Source organism: Hipposideros armiger, unplaced genomic scaffold (genome assembly GCF_001890085.2).
Source record: "Hipposideros armiger isolate ML-2016 unplaced genomic scaffold, ASM189008v1 scaffold_403, whole genome shotgun sequence".
Lineage (NCBI taxonomy): Eukaryota > Metazoa > Chordata > Mammalia > Chiroptera > Hipposideridae > Hipposideros > Hipposideros armiger.
Genome location: NW_017731753.1, coordinates 1,574,813 through 1,591,359, shown reverse-complemented (window position 1 = coordinate 1,591,359; position 16,547 = coordinate 1,574,813). Strand labels below are relative to the sequence as shown.

Below are 16,547 nucleotides of genomic sequence, written 5' to 3'. Positions count from 1 at the left end.
GGCCAGCCCTAGAATTTAGAAATTTAATACACTATTTTTAAGGCTTACAGAAATGCTAGAACCCATGAATATAAATTCACAGCTAAAAATTTCCTTTATTCTAAACAGGATTGTTGATGGAATTGAAGATGGAAATAGCAGTGAAGAAAGCCAGACTTTTGAATTTGGCTCTGAACGAATCAGGCCAGATCCCAGAATTTCTCCTCCTCTCAGAGGTAAGCTCTATATTTAGCATCCTCTCTAGGGACAGTATTTCTTTTTAACTTGTAATGTTTGGCATAAGCATTTTTTTCGGCTTCCCACTCTTGGAATATTCTCCATGTGATAGAACTTTACCAATGCCATGGAATAATGTGACTTGAGTCTTTGCCATCTGCAAGTTATTAAGATATCATAGTCTAAGCTAGATGACCTGCCATTCACCAGCCCAGGTAAATGGTGCATAAGACACTCAAATTTCTGCCGCTCATCAGCGAGTAACTACGTTTTCCTACTATAAATATGGACTAATCCACAAAAACAATACTACCCAGAAAAAATGCTCTGTTAGTTATGCACTGTAGGAGCATTGGTTATATTTAACCAACTTATTTGGTGATAGGTTACGTACTTGCATTTTGTCAGAGGATAAACAACTTCAGAAGTATGTAGAAATGTTAGAAATAATGGATAACTCTATGAAGCACTGCCCTCTAGTGATGGTGAATTCATGGGGGGGGGTAGCCCCAAACCTAGCCATGCCTCCGTTCTCTCCCTTTCATCTTAAGTTCATTGCCCACAAAGGGATCTGTCAACATGATGAAGGCCAGAAATGACAAATATATTGTAAAGAAGACATACTTGTTGTTTAATAGAGTAATGAACAGGTATTAAATAGACACGAACTATCCAAAACAATTATCAGCAAACGATCAGATGCAAGGCCAGCAATCCCGTGCCAACTCTCCCCTCCCCTTCCCACCCAGCTCTGAGATTCTTGTATCAGGATTTCCTGATTAGCAGCAACTGTCTCCATGGACTAAGCCAAGCTTAAGAAGGACTTCTGAATGTACAGTTCTGGGGGGATGTCTTCGTTTGGTAGAATACAGTTATTCCATCTCAGTCAACAATCCTTCTTCCCAGCACCCGTCATCTCCTAGGGAAATGGGAGGGTCCTTGTAAGACTCTTTGATGGAGTCACAGTGAGAGGGAAGGTAGAGAAAGAAGGAGTGCAGATGTCTGTTAACAATCCTGCTCATTCATCCAATTGATTGACCTGTGCTGATGTTACTCTGTTAGGGCAAGGGGCATGGAAATCATTGTTATAGTCAAACTGGTGTGAGCATTTGCTATGAAAGCTGGCGGTGGGTCTCAGTTGGAAGTTTTATTTGTTGGTTCACTTGGGCCTGGAGACGATGCACAGAACCTCACCATGCCCGTCCACCTATTTCTGGTCCCACCACCCTTTTAGCTTCTTCCTCGTCTCTCTTTTCCCAACATCTACCCCTACACTCATCCATTCACATTTCCTGACTCTCCTAAATATCTCTCAGTTCTAAGACTTTCTGTCATTACAGCCACCACTCTTTTTCTTGCTGCATCCATCTCTTGCCTGCTTTGCCACCAAAGTCTCTTCTCTGATCGCACACTGTTCTCCATAAAGAGTGAACATTTTTAAAATATAAATTTATTCTTATTACTCTACTCCTATACGTAAGACCCTTAAGGGCTTCCTATTGCTCTTAGTATGAAATCTAAACTTATTGCATAATTACTTTTCAAATGTTTCTTTTCCCTGCTAGACTCTAAGCTCTATGAAGGTCAATTATATTTCCTTCATTCATTGCTATCTCCTCTAAAGGAGGCCTACCCTATTGTATATGATCGCTAATCATTCATTGAATGAATAGGTTCGTTTGCAAAATATCTCTGTGAAATGAATTCTTATTACTTTGCCACTTTTGATTGTTTTGAGATTTTTTTTCTCCCACAAACAAGTTTTCTATCCACAATTGACCAGAATTAGGATACTAGAATGATGCTATCTTGAAATATATATATAAATATATATATATATATATATTTCAAGATAGGATATATATATATATATATATATATATATCTTTTCCACTCCAGCTAGCAGTGATTCATCTATACTTTTGTCCCTGACAAAAATAAATGCATTTGGAAGAGTAGGTAGAGAAAAATTGGAGATGAGAGAATCGGGAAATGGGAGAAATTACCTTTTAGAGAGACACAGGAGGAGATGGAAAACCTGCAGTGGAGATTAGCACCTGAAATAGAGGTGGGAGAAAAATGTTCTCATGGGCACAAAAATCAATATTCAGAAAGAAAAGAAAGCAGGAAAAGAACAACCTTTTTCTATGGCTTGGGCACTGGCTGTGACAAATGTTTTAGAGAATCGTCAAAGAAGAGAACATGTGCCACCTTGGAACATGGTGCTCTCTGGTTCAGGGGAAGGGGGGATTTGCCATGGACACATCCAGTTCCTGTGGTCACAGCCACCACCATGATGTGGGCCTGCTTCCAAACAGTATGCCATGCGCAGAGGAGTACATGTCCAGGGGAGTACTAGAAGCTTTTCCCATCCCAGAGACACAGGCCCTACAGTGCAACGTCATCAGGAAAGGTTCAAGGTAGTAGCTTCCTTCCCTATTCTGTGGCCCCAATTCTCAAAACATGAGGTTTTTCCCTAAAAAACTCATTCTATGTGTATGTGTGTATCAATTTTCAGACCCAGAGATTGGAGCTGCTGTTCTTTTCATCAAAGCAGAGGAGACCAAGCAGCAGATAAAGAAACTCAACAGTGAGGTATAGAACTTTCTTTTTCTCTGGTCATGCTGGAGTGGTAAGAGGCGTTATAAATCCTAGGTACCAGCACAAGCAGTATAATACAGTAATTACAAGTATGGTTTCCAATGTCAGACCACCATGGATGAACTCCCACTAAACCTTCTGAGTTACGTGATCTTTGATAAGTCACTTATCCTCTCTCAAGCCCTATTTCCCCGTGTGTGAGAAGGCTATGGTAATTATGCTTACCGTGTCAACCACTGTGAAATTGAGCTAATCTAGATAAATCATTTAGCATAAAGTAAGAACATATGTGAACATTATTATAATTAGGATATACATGTATTGATCTTTTTTTTAATTAGTGCTTTTTCACCTTTTTCACATACTTTAATTCTTACTGAGTTAAAGCAAGGTCATTAGGCCATAGATGAATCAAAACTGAAGCTCAGAGCAATCAAATGGCCTGAAACTCTGCTGTCTCTGTCACGTATTTGATATGCAACTTTAAGCACTTTATTTCTGTGAATGTTACTATCTATCCATGTAAAATAGGTAATTCTTTACACAACCTTATTAAAGTGTATTTTACATAACATAAAATTTACCCGTTTCAAGTGTACAGTTCAGTGATTTTCAGTAATTTTACTGAGTGGTTCAACTAACACCATCAATTAGTTTTAAACTATTTTTACCCCTACCCCCTCAACAAGATCTCTCATGCTTATTTACAATTAACCCCTGTTCCCACATTCTGCCCTCGGCAACCACTTATCTACTTTCTGGCTATTTTGTATAAATAGAGAAGGCCATTTCTGAATTACTGTCTCAATTTATGTCCCCTAAAAAAATAAAATGAAATTTACAAAAAAACAAAAACAGATTTTGAGACAATAATTTGGATGCAAATTGTTTATTTGGGAGGTAATCCAGGAAACAGGATGAAGGAGTAGAGAAGTAAGACAGAAAAGAAAGGAAAACAAAATAATAAGGATGTGTTACTGAGATAATTAACTCTGTGGGCCACTGGGGCTCAGTCCTGCTGGGGTCTGATAAGCGACTGTGTAGGACAACTCAGAACCGTTCCACCTCGAGGCAAGGAAAAGTGGAGTGGAGAGTGGTCCTCAGGGATTAACTCCCTAGCCCTTCAGCAGGCCAAACTGCAGAGGGGACTAGAAAGACTCCTCAGATAGGAATATGCAGGAAAACCCGGACCTGTCTTTGGTGACCTTCATGGCAGACCAAGGGCAAGGATGTGTGGACAGACACAGACAGTGTCATAGAATTCCTTCTAGGACTAAAGTTTTAGATTATCTGATGAGAACTTGGCCGAAAATATAACCAATTGGTGATAAGATTTGAGAGAAATGAAATTCATATAATCATTATCAGTTTCCAATTATCTGTAATAATGGAAGACTGGGTAGCTTGTCATAAAGTTTTGTTGTTTTTTAAATTTGTGTTTCTTCAGCTTAGTGGAAATCTTCACCTCTCCTTCTCAACCTATACTCTCTGGAAGTAAGATTGTTGCTAACAAGAAGTAAGAGGGCCAAAGGGCAGGCTAACAAGACAGAAATGGAAAAACTGGACTGAAAGTTTTTAAATCATAAGGACTTGACCATAAATTGGATCACCCAAATAACCTCTTATTAAAAATACACCCTCCAAAAAACCCAAAACAAAACACACTGAATACCCTGTTGAAGAGCTGGACGTTAACCTTCTATTCAATTTCTTTTCAGGTATTGTTTTCAGCGAAAACCAAACATTAATACCATTTTAGTTATTTTCTCTCACATTTGATAAGATTATTTAATGGTTTTTAAGAACTGACTGACCAATATCTTAGCTCAAACACTGGAGTTAGTGATTATTCTGGGGGGAAAAAAATGTGTTTATATCTTCACCTTTTGAAATGTACATAAGTTTTCCAAGTTACATCTGTAAATTTACATGCTATATGATTTTCCTTTGACAATGTGAGCCAGTGGTAGATGTGTTAAAATAGATAACTACTTGAAAAACAAAATATTTCCCCAGTGTGATTCTGTATTCATGATTGTTTTTCCAGTGAGATGACATAAACCTTTTTATCTTGTCATACATTGAAATTAAAAGATTAAGATAAAATAACAATGGTCCAATTATCTTTCCTTTTTTCTTTATAGAAAAATATCTGATTTCTTCATGGTTGAAGCTTAAGTGAAAAAATCTTATCCTTTACACATAATTTAATTTATACACTGTCTTGACCCTTTGGGTAGTGCATTAAAACCCACTAAGACAGGCAGAATAAAAATACAAATTGGCTTCAAATTGTAAAATTATGTCCTATCTAACTTCCTACTTGTATTTTTCCTCTTATCTCCTACAAAGTAATGTTATTTTATATAGAAAAAAATCTGTCTTTTAAAGTCCAAGCCTAATTTTTCCATTTCACTTATTTTCTACTTCTCACATGTGATCTTTTGATTCACTCTATTTTGGGGGGGAAGTAAGGAAGAGAAGAATTGATAACAAATGTGGATGTATTGCATGATTAGAACTCTGCAACCAAAAGATCAATCCCCAATGTATGCGAGTCACGTTGAACATTGTGTAAAGCTGAGAACATTACAGAATCTCCATCCTGATATTTGCTCCAACATTTAAGATGTAAAGAAATAGTTCACTGATGTACAGATTTCATAATCAGCAGGTTAAACACAGAACAAAACTCAGAAACGAAACAATATTGGTAATAACCTACATTCTCCGAACAGTTAAGAGAGTTTAAAAGATGTAGGACAGCTGTTAATATTAGAACACTTTTGAAAACAGAGCCACTGCTTTACAGCAGAGGAAAAAAAATAGTGCAATTCTAAGGGAATTGTTTAAAAATAACAACAAAACATCACTGGAGGGGCCATGGGCTGTGTAGGTCAAATGCTCCATTTCTGAAAAGGTTTGTAGGCAAGGGTTAGAGTGTTTTCTCATTTCTGTCATCTGGTTGACCCAGAAAGACACCATGGCAAAGCCTACCAAGGGAAGCTGTGTACTCTGCCCAGCAGGCATAAGACATATAAAGCACGTCAGTGGAGAAAGACAGTAAGCTTTCTAGACAGACGGATATTTAGATGCCTATTCGTAAAGTTAACTCGCTGACTTCGGCAAAGTGTTCACCTTCTCTAAATTCGGATCTCTCTATTACATTGTCAAAGTAAAATCTGTAATACAGGATTGTTGTGAGAACTTAATACCATATGTAAATGATGCTTTCCCTTAATAAAGGGTCACATGCTCATTTCCTCCTCATTCAAGGTTATGGTTCTACCAACAAAAGGTGACTGACTCTCAAGTTACTCCCCCCACCCCCCACCCTCTGCTACCTAACAGTACCCAATGTGGAGTAATAGGAGAGAAAAAACTAGTCAATGCTTATGGGATAAAATGAATGGACTTAAGGGAAACATATTTGATCATGAAAATGACTACTTTCACTTGAGACTTTTCCTTTTGCTATGAAGATACTCAGTATAAAATTAGAATAGAGACTGACAGGGCAAATTGTTGCTATTTCAATACATCTTTTCGCTAAGTAGTTTGATGTAATAATGTCACTATATTAATATAAATAATACTTATTCTGTAAGATTTATAGATGTAAGGGCAAAGAGACCCAGTATGCCAGTTCAACAATGCTTAACCATTATCCGATATTACACGAAACATATAAATGGCAAAATGATGATAAAAATAGGCAGGAAAGAACCTGTCAAGCTTACCAAAGATAATTATAGCCAAATCTTCATTGTCAAACTGAAACAATGCAGGTAGCTTGTTAAATCAGCCTCATTTACCAGGGTGCACTTTGGCTCAAATGCTCTGATTGCCATTTTTTTAGCATTACATTTTGTATGTTCATAAAAGCCAGTTAATTTTAGGTCATTTAATCCACATTCTCCTTAATCCAAATATATTAAGGATAATGAAATGTGTAAGATGCCTAAACAAAACATGAGCTTTGTAGAAACAACAACTTACATTGACTCTTTTGAGGGAGAGGTCTGGTTTCTCATACTATTTATTACTCCTTTTTAAAACAACTTTATTGAGGTATGATTAACATATATAATTCATCCACTTAAAATGTGCAATCTGAAGGCTTTAGTATAGTCACAGAGTTGTGCATCCATTACCATAATCAATTTTATAACATTTCGTTACTCCACAAATTAACTGTGCACCACATAGCCATCACCCCTAATGCCTGGAGGTCATCACCCCCACCCTGCCCAGCCCTAGGCAGCTATTAATTTACATTCTGTACCTATAAGTTTGCTTATTCTGGACATTTCATATGAGTAGAGTTATATAATGTGTGGTCCTTTTGTAACTGACTTTATCACTTAGCATAATGTTTTCAAGTTTCATCTATGTTGTGGCATACTAGTACTTGATTACTTTTCACTGCCAAGTAACACTCCATTGTATTGATGTACTACATTTTCTGTATCCATTCATCAGTTGATTGACATTTGGGCTGTTACCATTTTCGGCTAATATGAATAATGCTTTTCAGATATCGTTTTATGAATAGTGTGAATATTCGTAAAACATTGACACCAGTTTTTGTGTGAACATACATTTTAATTTCTCTTGGCTAATTAAGTGGAATTGCTGGATCATATGGTAACGCTACGTTTAAAAATTTAGGAATTGTCAGGCTATTGTCAGAGCAGTATATGGAGGTTCCCTGCTCTCCATTTCCTTGCCAACAATTGTTATTTGTTATCTGACATTTTTATTATAACCATACTAGTGTGTGTGACGTGGTATCTCATTGCGTTTTTCATTTACATTTCATTGATAGCTAATAATATTGAACATCTTTTCATGTATTTATTGGCTGTTTGTATATCTGTGGAGAATTGTTCAGACCCTTTACCTATTTAAAAACTGGGTTGTCTTTTTATTAGTGAGTTGCAAGGGTTCTTTATATATTCTAGATACAAGTTATAATTTATAGCTTTCTTCTCACATTCTTTAAGTTATTCTTTTATTTTCATAATGGTTTCCTTTGAAATATTCCTTCAGTGATATCCAGTTTATCTATTTTTTCTTTTGTTTCTTGAGATTTTAGGTCACATCTAAGAAACCATCACCTATCCCAAGGTCATGAAAATTTGTTCCTGTGTTTTCTTTTAAGAGTTATCTAGTTTGTTATATATACATATAGTCTCGGGACATGGAGTAGAGAGCGGGAACGGATTCAATGGAATTGTAATAGATAAGCATGATATCGGGGGTGGGAGGGCAATAGATGGGGGAGTGGGGTTGTTACTTTGTGAGGGTGAAAAGGGTAACTATTGCATTGTTCTGTACACCTGAAACTAACAATAAAAAAATAAATTAAATAAATAAATAAATAAATAATAAAATAAAAGGTGCAGAAAAAATCTTCCCTATTGAAGAAGAATATGTACTTTAATTGTAGATTTAATTTTTATTCCAAATATAAAATGTGCCTCTTCATTTTACAGAAAAAAAAAGTTATCTAGTTTGAATTCTTACACTTAGGCCTTTATCCATTTTGAGTTAGTTTTTGTATGTGGTGTGAGGTAAGGGTCCAATTTAATTTTTCAATGTGGATGTTCAGCTGTCATGTCACCATTTGTTAAAAACACAATACTTTCCCCATTGAATGGTCTTGACACTCTTGTCAGAACTAAACTGACCATTGAGGTGAGGGTTTATTTCTGGACTCATCATTCTATTCCACTGCTGTATATGTCTACCCATATGCTAATACCATGCAGTCTTGATTACAATATCTTTGTCATAAGTTTCAAATGGGGAAGTGTAAGTCCCTCAACATTTTTCTTCTCTTTCAAGATTGTTTAGACTGTTTGGGGTTCCTTGAAATTCCATATGAATTTTAGAATCAACTTGTCAATTTCTAAAAGAAATCAGCTGGGAGTCTGATATGCTATGTATTGACTCTATAGATCAATTTAGGAGGTATTGTCATCTTAACAATATTGTCTTCTAGTTAGTAAACATGGGATTTTTTTCCAATTATTTATATCATTCTTTAATTTACTTCAACAATATTTTGTATTTTCCAGTGTACAAGTCTTGCACTTCCTTGGTTAAATTTATTCCTAGTGTTCTATTATTTTTAATGTTACTGTAAATGGAATCATGTTATTTATTTTTGGGTTGTTCATTGCTAGTGTACAGAAATCAAACTGATTTTTGCATGATCATCTGTCATCCTGCTGAACTTGTTTAATAGTTCTAATAACTTTTGCGTGGGTTATTTAGGATGTTTTATGTTAGATCCTGTCATCTAAAAATACAGTTTTATTACTTTCTTTTTAATTTGAATGCCATTTATTACCTTTTCTTGCCTAGTTGCCCTGGCTAGAACTTCTAGTACAATACTGAGTAGAAATGGAAAGAGTGGGTAGGGGGGAGGGGTGGAATCTTTCAGTCTTTCACCATTGAATTATATGTTAACTGTAGTTTTATTTTTTGTGTGTTTTTTCCATAAATTCCCTCATATTGAGGAAGTTCCCTTATAGTACTGGTTTTTATAATGAAGGGGTGTTACGTTTTGTTGAATGCTGTTTTATACAAGTATTGCGCTGATAATGTGTTATGGGTTTGTTGTTTTGGGGGGAAGGCAGAGGTTGTACTTGATTCTGTTGATATGGTGTATTACATGAATTGATTTTTGGATGGTAAGCTAACCTTGCATTCCTGAGATAAATACCACTGGTCATGGTATAATCCTTTTTATATATTGCTGGATTCAATTTGCTAATATTTTGTTGAAGATTTTTGCATCTATATTCATAAGAGTTATTGGTCTATAGTTTTGTTTGTTTGGTTTTCCTTTGATATATTCATCTGGTTTTGGTATCAAGGTAAATTGGTCTCATAGAATGTGTTGAAAATTGTTCCCTGCTCTTGTATGTTTTGAAAGAGTTTGTGAAGAATTGCTATTAATGCCCCTTTACATGCTTGGTATAATTTACCAGTGAAGCCATCTAGTCCTAGGCTTTTTTCTTTGTGGAAAGTTATTGGATTACTTTACTTGTTGTAGGTCTATTTAGATATTCTATTTCTTCTTGAGACAGTTTTGATAGTTTGTGATTTTGTAGAAATTTGTCTAATTCATCTAAGTTATCTAATTTGTTGGCTAGCAGTGTTTTTTGCAATTCTTTTCATTTCTGTAAACTTGGTAGTAATAGATCCTCTTTGATTACTGATTTTAGTAATTTGAGTCTTCTCTCTTTTTTCCTAGGTGAAGCTTTGTTATTTTCTACTTAACTCATGTCTGATTCTTTCTCTTACTAATTGTGAGCTTCTTATTTTATCAAATATTCTTGTTTGAGATATGATCAAAATATTTATGATGGTGACTTAATAAAGTAGGATTGCAAAACACATATAATGCTTAAACATTTTTCTTCTTTTCCAGGCAAATTAAAATAAAAACTTACAGAATAATTCCTCTGTGGTTAAATACATCAGCTATATTTTTCTTAAAATTAATTCATATTCTTAGAGAGGCACATTGATCATCAGCATACTAAAACTCTGTGAATTCTTGCATTAAAGCACTCCATTAACTTATTTTTAGCCTACATTGACTAAATGCATTTGCTTATGGATCACTTTCATGACAACACAGCTATTAACATTTTGTTTACCATTAATTAGCACATTATGCAACAACATGAGAAGCACTGGGCTAAAGAAGCAACCTCCTTCAGATATTACCTAAAATGCTTATCTTCCTTTTTTGGTTTATGCTAGTCTGAGTCCCTACTTGGTTTTCCCCCATTTTATATACCAGGATTTATTTACTTTCTCATTTCAGGTTCCTTTTGATATTCCCAGAAAATTCTTGACTTTTTTTTTTTTTCTTTTGCAACTGCTTAAAGTTTACTTCAAGTACAAGGAATTGGCTCATCCACTTATGGAGGCTGAGGAGCTGTAAGAACTGCAGTGGACAAGCTGGAAACTCAGGAGACCCAAAAGTGTAGTTCCGGTTCAAAGCCAAAAGGCTGAGAAGGAGAGCCAGTAGCATATGTTCCCATCCAAAAGTCAATAGATTCAAAATCCAAGAAGAGCTAATGTTTCCCTCTGAATCTGAAAGCAGGAGAAGACTATGTCCCAGCTTAACAGTCAGACAGGAGGAATCCGCTCTTAGCCTTTTTGTCCTATTCAGGTCTTCAGTTGACTGGATGAGACTTACGTTAGGGAGTGGACTGCTTTACTCAGTGTACTGATTCAAATGTGAATCTCACCCAGAAACAGCCTCACTGACACACTCAGAATAATGTTCAGGTACCCTGTGGCCCAGTCAAGTTGACAAGCTGACAAATAAAATGAACCACCACATCCATCAAATGCCTTCAGTTTCTCAGTCCAGTGGCTTTCTTTCCAGTTGAAGTCATTGGCCTATTTTAATGTTTAAACTGCTTTGGTAGAAATAATCCTATCCTGATTGGATATAATTTAAAAAAAAAAAAGATTCCTCTTTGGCAAAGATGTCATTGTTCTTTTTGTGAAACAAAATAAAACATTTTCTCAAACTCCAGAATTCAGGAAAGTATTTCAGTCTTACCCTTTACAACCCCATATGGTGTAAGTTATACATTTGTGTGATGAGAACCAAAATTTGGGAGCGCCCTATGCTATTCTTGATGCCCAGTACTTTACTGAGAGTCTCACTGAGTGATCTGAGGCCCTTTGTTTCATTTGACACATTAGCACATTGTTAACTTAAGAGATAAGAAAAAAACCTATTCTTACAAACTTGGCCTCTATCATTTTAGAGGCCAAGGTCTTGTTGCTATTGAGACCAACAGGAAAGCATCTTCTTTTCAGAAATGACTGTTTGCATTACATTTCATAATTGGATCACAGGTCATGTTCTTTAAACATAGCTTATACCCTTATCTCCTTATACCCACTCTTTTCCTAAAGCTTTAAAAGACCAGTTTATATAGTCACCAAGACTATAAGCCAAATTTCAAATTTTGTTTTGTAACATCAACGTCTTTCAACCTCCTCCAAAAAGCTTCTGAAATATTAAAGAGTCCCATCATTCTCAGATAGGACTGTCATAAGGTAAATTATACTGAGGTAACAAACTTCAAATCTTATTGTTTAAAATTTATTTCTTGTTCAAGCAAAATACCTAACACCGGTCAGCAGAAGGGGGCATCACTACCGGAAATGTTACCTGTACACTACGTTCCATTTGAAAGGGGAGCCCAGGAAATCAATTGGCTCAAAGGATATACATATCATTTCTGTCCACATTTCATTAACTGGAACTAATTCCACGGGCACAATTAGTTTCAAGAGGCAAGAAAGTATCCTCTTCTAGGTGCCCCAGCAGAAATGAGCAAGTGAATACTGGGAAAACACTAGTAATAGCTACCACAGCACCCAAAAGTTAATAGAGAAACTTTGTCTTCCCCTTCTTTTGCTCCAAGTTGAATGCCAAAATATCCACCAATTAAATGTATCATACAATACCCAAGTAAACAGATACAGATAATGAAATGCCTTCTGCTGGAAAAGAGAGAGAGAGACTCTCAGTTGTTGTCTAGGTTATACTTTACAAAGTCAGCAGATACGTTTAAATTCGTGTCACTAAATCAAGTCAGTGAAGTCAGCTTGAGTCGAAGAAAGTGAATAGTAATAACAGGTTGTTCTTTAAGAACTGCTTTACGACTTTTCTAAATGGCTATGGAAATTCAGGGTCCTATCAATAATTCACATAAGGAAACCAAATGAGTAAATCCTCATGGTATTATCTCTTTTCATTGACATTTAGTTCAACTAGAATGTGCTGACAAAATTGCCAGACCATCCCCAGAGCTGACTATATAGTCACTTTTCTTCCTCATCATAATCATACATTGTTCTTGACCATCAACTCTCAAAAGTAAAATATAAACAAAGCTTTTGACATAGAAAAACAAAATCCATTTAACTGCTGGAAAAAACATTCTGCTTTTTTCATTTTAGTACATATATATTATTGATATTAATGCTACATTTTGTGGACACAGGTTTCTAAACTGGAATATATCCAACTAATTCATGATTTGTAGGATGCTTTTTGGTTATTTTCCAGTTCTCAAGCCTCTATGCATAGGCATATTTGTAACTCTCATGGGAGTTTTACTGATAATAAATAAAAATACATACATACATAAGCACTGAAGAATAATGAGGATCTCTCAAAAGAAAAAAGACTGTCACTCACAAGTTTATGCTGTGGAATGTGGATTTAAAATGCATGTAACTTTTGGAGAGGAGCTGTTTTTGTCCTCTTTGTCTATGATCACTTATATATAGGCCTTTTCTCATCTTTGAGTAAAGGAACTAAATGAATATATCAGTAAGGGCCCAGTGGCGACCAATGCCACATGCCAAATGGAAATTTGAGCAGAGTTGAATAAAAGGCATATTTACAAAAGGAGTTAGTATAGCAGAGGGAAAACGCAAAGGATGAAACAGCTCCTCCTACCCTGGGGCTAATAGCAACGGAAGTTCACTACAACTCTCAGGGCTGAACATGCCAGAGTAGAGAGAGAGTGGCTGTAGATTCTTGAGTCAGAGAAGCTGGGTGGGGACCACCTGACAGGAGCTGTGATCTTTGGTTGGAAACTTCTGTAACCTTTTGCCCACCTCAACCCTGAGGGGAGCAGCCTCATATTCTGACCTCTCTCTCTCCTACCTCCCTCCAATCTGCTGCTGTTCTGCAATGGCCAAACCCAACCAGAAGCCAACGAGCCAATGAGCCTATTGATAAAGTCCATACAAGCCAGCCTCCAAGGAGCAATGTTGGCTTGGAAGTGGGTCTATTCTAGAGATGTAAATGGAAAATACTGGGGGTGCCTAAATGATGTCTACACATGACTTGTATTCATCTTTTGTTATCAGTATATATTGAGTATTACAATTTAGTACAGTTTTTTCCTTTCTTAAAATGTATATACATTTTTTGGCAACCTCTGTATTCAGTAAAATGAGTTACTATGTACCCCACCAAGTATAGAAAAATTCAAATGAAATTTAAACAATTAGTTATTAATTGCTTATTACTAATAACTAGCCAGTTGATGGTAGCTAGTTATTGACTACTAACTGATCATTTCAGAATAACTAGCTTTCCTGAATATAAGTATTCCCCCCCATATCTCCTATATAATTTGTAAGATTATATATATTTAAAAGAATATATAGCTCTGCAATTTTCCATTCAATTGGAAAACTAAGTTCAATAATTGATCCAATCCAACAAGTACAGGTAACATTGCTGTTCTTTTTATAGGATCTTAAGAGTTGGAAGGGATTGCAGAGGCTGTTTCCTTTCTTATCCTCTCCCTGGCACATGAATTTCCCCTTTTTAAAAGTGAGAGCCCCATATGTCTTTCAAAAGGTCTTCAATTCTTTTGGCATTGATTCCACCCTACATCTCCTATGAGTTTTCTGGATTCTTCCATGGCAAATCCTAATTTCCAAATCCTTTCTCTGAATTTCAACTCCTGTTTTCTAACTTTGCGATTCCAAATTTGCTTTTATCATTTTATTTTATTTATATGATTTATTTTGTGTACATTTCTTCTTTCCTCAAATAGAACACAAGGCTCTTGAGAACTTGCATTATATCCCCCCAAAAAAAAATTTCTGTGAATTTCCTCAAAATAATAATAGCCTGTATCTCAAGTAACTCAAAGTTCAAGACTAGAAAATAAATCTACATGAACTTGAAAAGGCTTGGGGCCGGCTGAGTGGCTCAGTTGGTTAAGAGCTCCCTCAAGAGTTTGAGCTCTGAGCAACAGCGGTTCAATTCCTGGCCTGAGATGAGCTGCTGCTGAGCTGCCACCAGGTGGCAGGAAGGCTCAGCTTAAAAAAAAAAAAAAGGCTTGGATTTTTTTTCAGTCTTTCTATTAGAGAACAATAAGACACCTAGAGAAACGAGGATTGACATTTCCCATTCACTTGTGCACAATGAGAAATAAGCACAATATACATAAATCAATACAAAATTAGTCCAATTTTCTTTTCGTGCTGATATGACCACACGATGGGATAGAATTTGAAATAGTCCATTGTTATAAATCATGGGTAAAAGAATTCTTCTGAAACAAATAATTAAGCAACCTCTGCTTGATATTATTATTATTTCATAATGTGGTAGAATCATGAAATCTGAAAATTGAGAGATAGAGGCCATCTATTCTGACTTTTTACTTAATGCAGGAATTTTCTTTCTGAGGTTACTTTCAAGAAATTATTTTGCCTGAATATTTTCTGTAGTAAGAAGCTCACCATACCTCAGAGGAATCTTTCAGTTGTTTTCAAACCTGGTTATGCTTTAAAAATATTTGGGAATTTTTTTTACATAACTATATATATTTTTTTAATATATTACTATATAAAATAATGAATATATATTTTTAAATAACTATTCTTGTGGCCAATAGACTAACTGAACCTAGAACTTCTAGAGTTTGCACTGGGCATCTATATTTTAAAATTTTTTCCAAATGCTTTTGATTGCAGCTGACCATGACAAACCGTGGCCTACTTCATTTCTCAATTAATTGAGCTTTTAGAAACCTCTTCTCTACATTTAGCTGATATAACTCTTTGTAAAGCCTTTTCACTTTTCCTACTTCTAGCCCTCTTGAGTTACATAGAAAAATCTACATAAATGTTCTTTTTTTAATTAGAATACTTTAAATTTTAAAGGTAGCTAATATCTCTTCCTCCCACTCTGTGGCATATTTTCCTCATCTATAAATGTTCTCTTCCTTGAAATTTTACTCATATGACATGAAATCCAGATTCTTCATCATCATGATCAACTTCCTTTGCCTCTGCCCCCTCTGCCTGACCCAGTTTCTCAAAGAGACCACAGCTGACCGCAGTGCCCTACAGGTATTTCCAGGACAGACGTTATTGTCTACCATAATGTTTTAGCTTATGAAAGCACCTCAAGGACTTGTGTTTGTTCTTTGCTCTGAAAGCTCTTTCCCAAGTTACTTGCGTGAACTCTTCCCTTCTCTTTTTTAACTCTATGTTCAAATGTCAACTTCTCAGTGAGGTCTTCCTTGACCAGCTTTTTCAAAATAGCAGACCCTCTCCACCAAATTTATTTACAAATGTGTTTTCCAACAGAGCCCAACCAAACCTCTATTATACTACATAGTTTATTTATCTACATTTTCCATTGTCTTTATCCCTCCATTAGAATGTCAGTCCTATGAGGGCAAGAATCTTTATCTGCTTTTTTCTCTGCTTGATGATTGGCAAATAATAGATACACATTTATGGTTAATGAATGAATAAAAGATGCTTGGATTACACATTATATCTATTTTAACCATCAGGCATTAGGACATTGAGTAGAAGAGAAAAATTGAATCTCAGTTTTGAGTTTGAAGAGAAATTAGAAATCCTGATATGTAAGATGCTCCCATCACAGATGGGTAAACTGAGGCCCAGAGATAATCACATATACAGCACGTGGTACAGAAAGGCCTAGAAAGAAGACCTGGATCCCAGTTCAATAGGTTTTCTTTTATTGGGTTAGCTTTTAAAGAAGATCACCTTTAGCCTGTATTGAAAAGATTGCCTTCTGAAATATAAGAAGCCCACATCAAGACTTGAGTCTTTGGTTTCTTAAGATATAATATAATATATATATGTGTGTATATATATATATATATATA

At 35.7% G+C, this 16,547-nt stretch overlaps 1 protein-coding gene across 1 annotated transcript in view; it reads left to right on the top strand.

The window, feature by feature from the left end:
* The window catches only part of KCNH8 (potassium voltage-gated channel subfamily H member 8), a 230,048-nt gene that overhangs the window by 196,836 nt on the left and 16,665 nt on the right, over window positions 1-16,547 (top strand). The window contains exons 12-13 of the mRNA XM_019663741.1: window positions 83-215; window positions 2,735-2,811. Coding sequence (XP_019519286.1) covers window positions 83-215; window positions 2,735-2,811 — 210 coding nt within the window. The remainder of the gene's footprint in view (window positions 1-82; window positions 216-2,734; window positions 2,812-16,547) is intronic.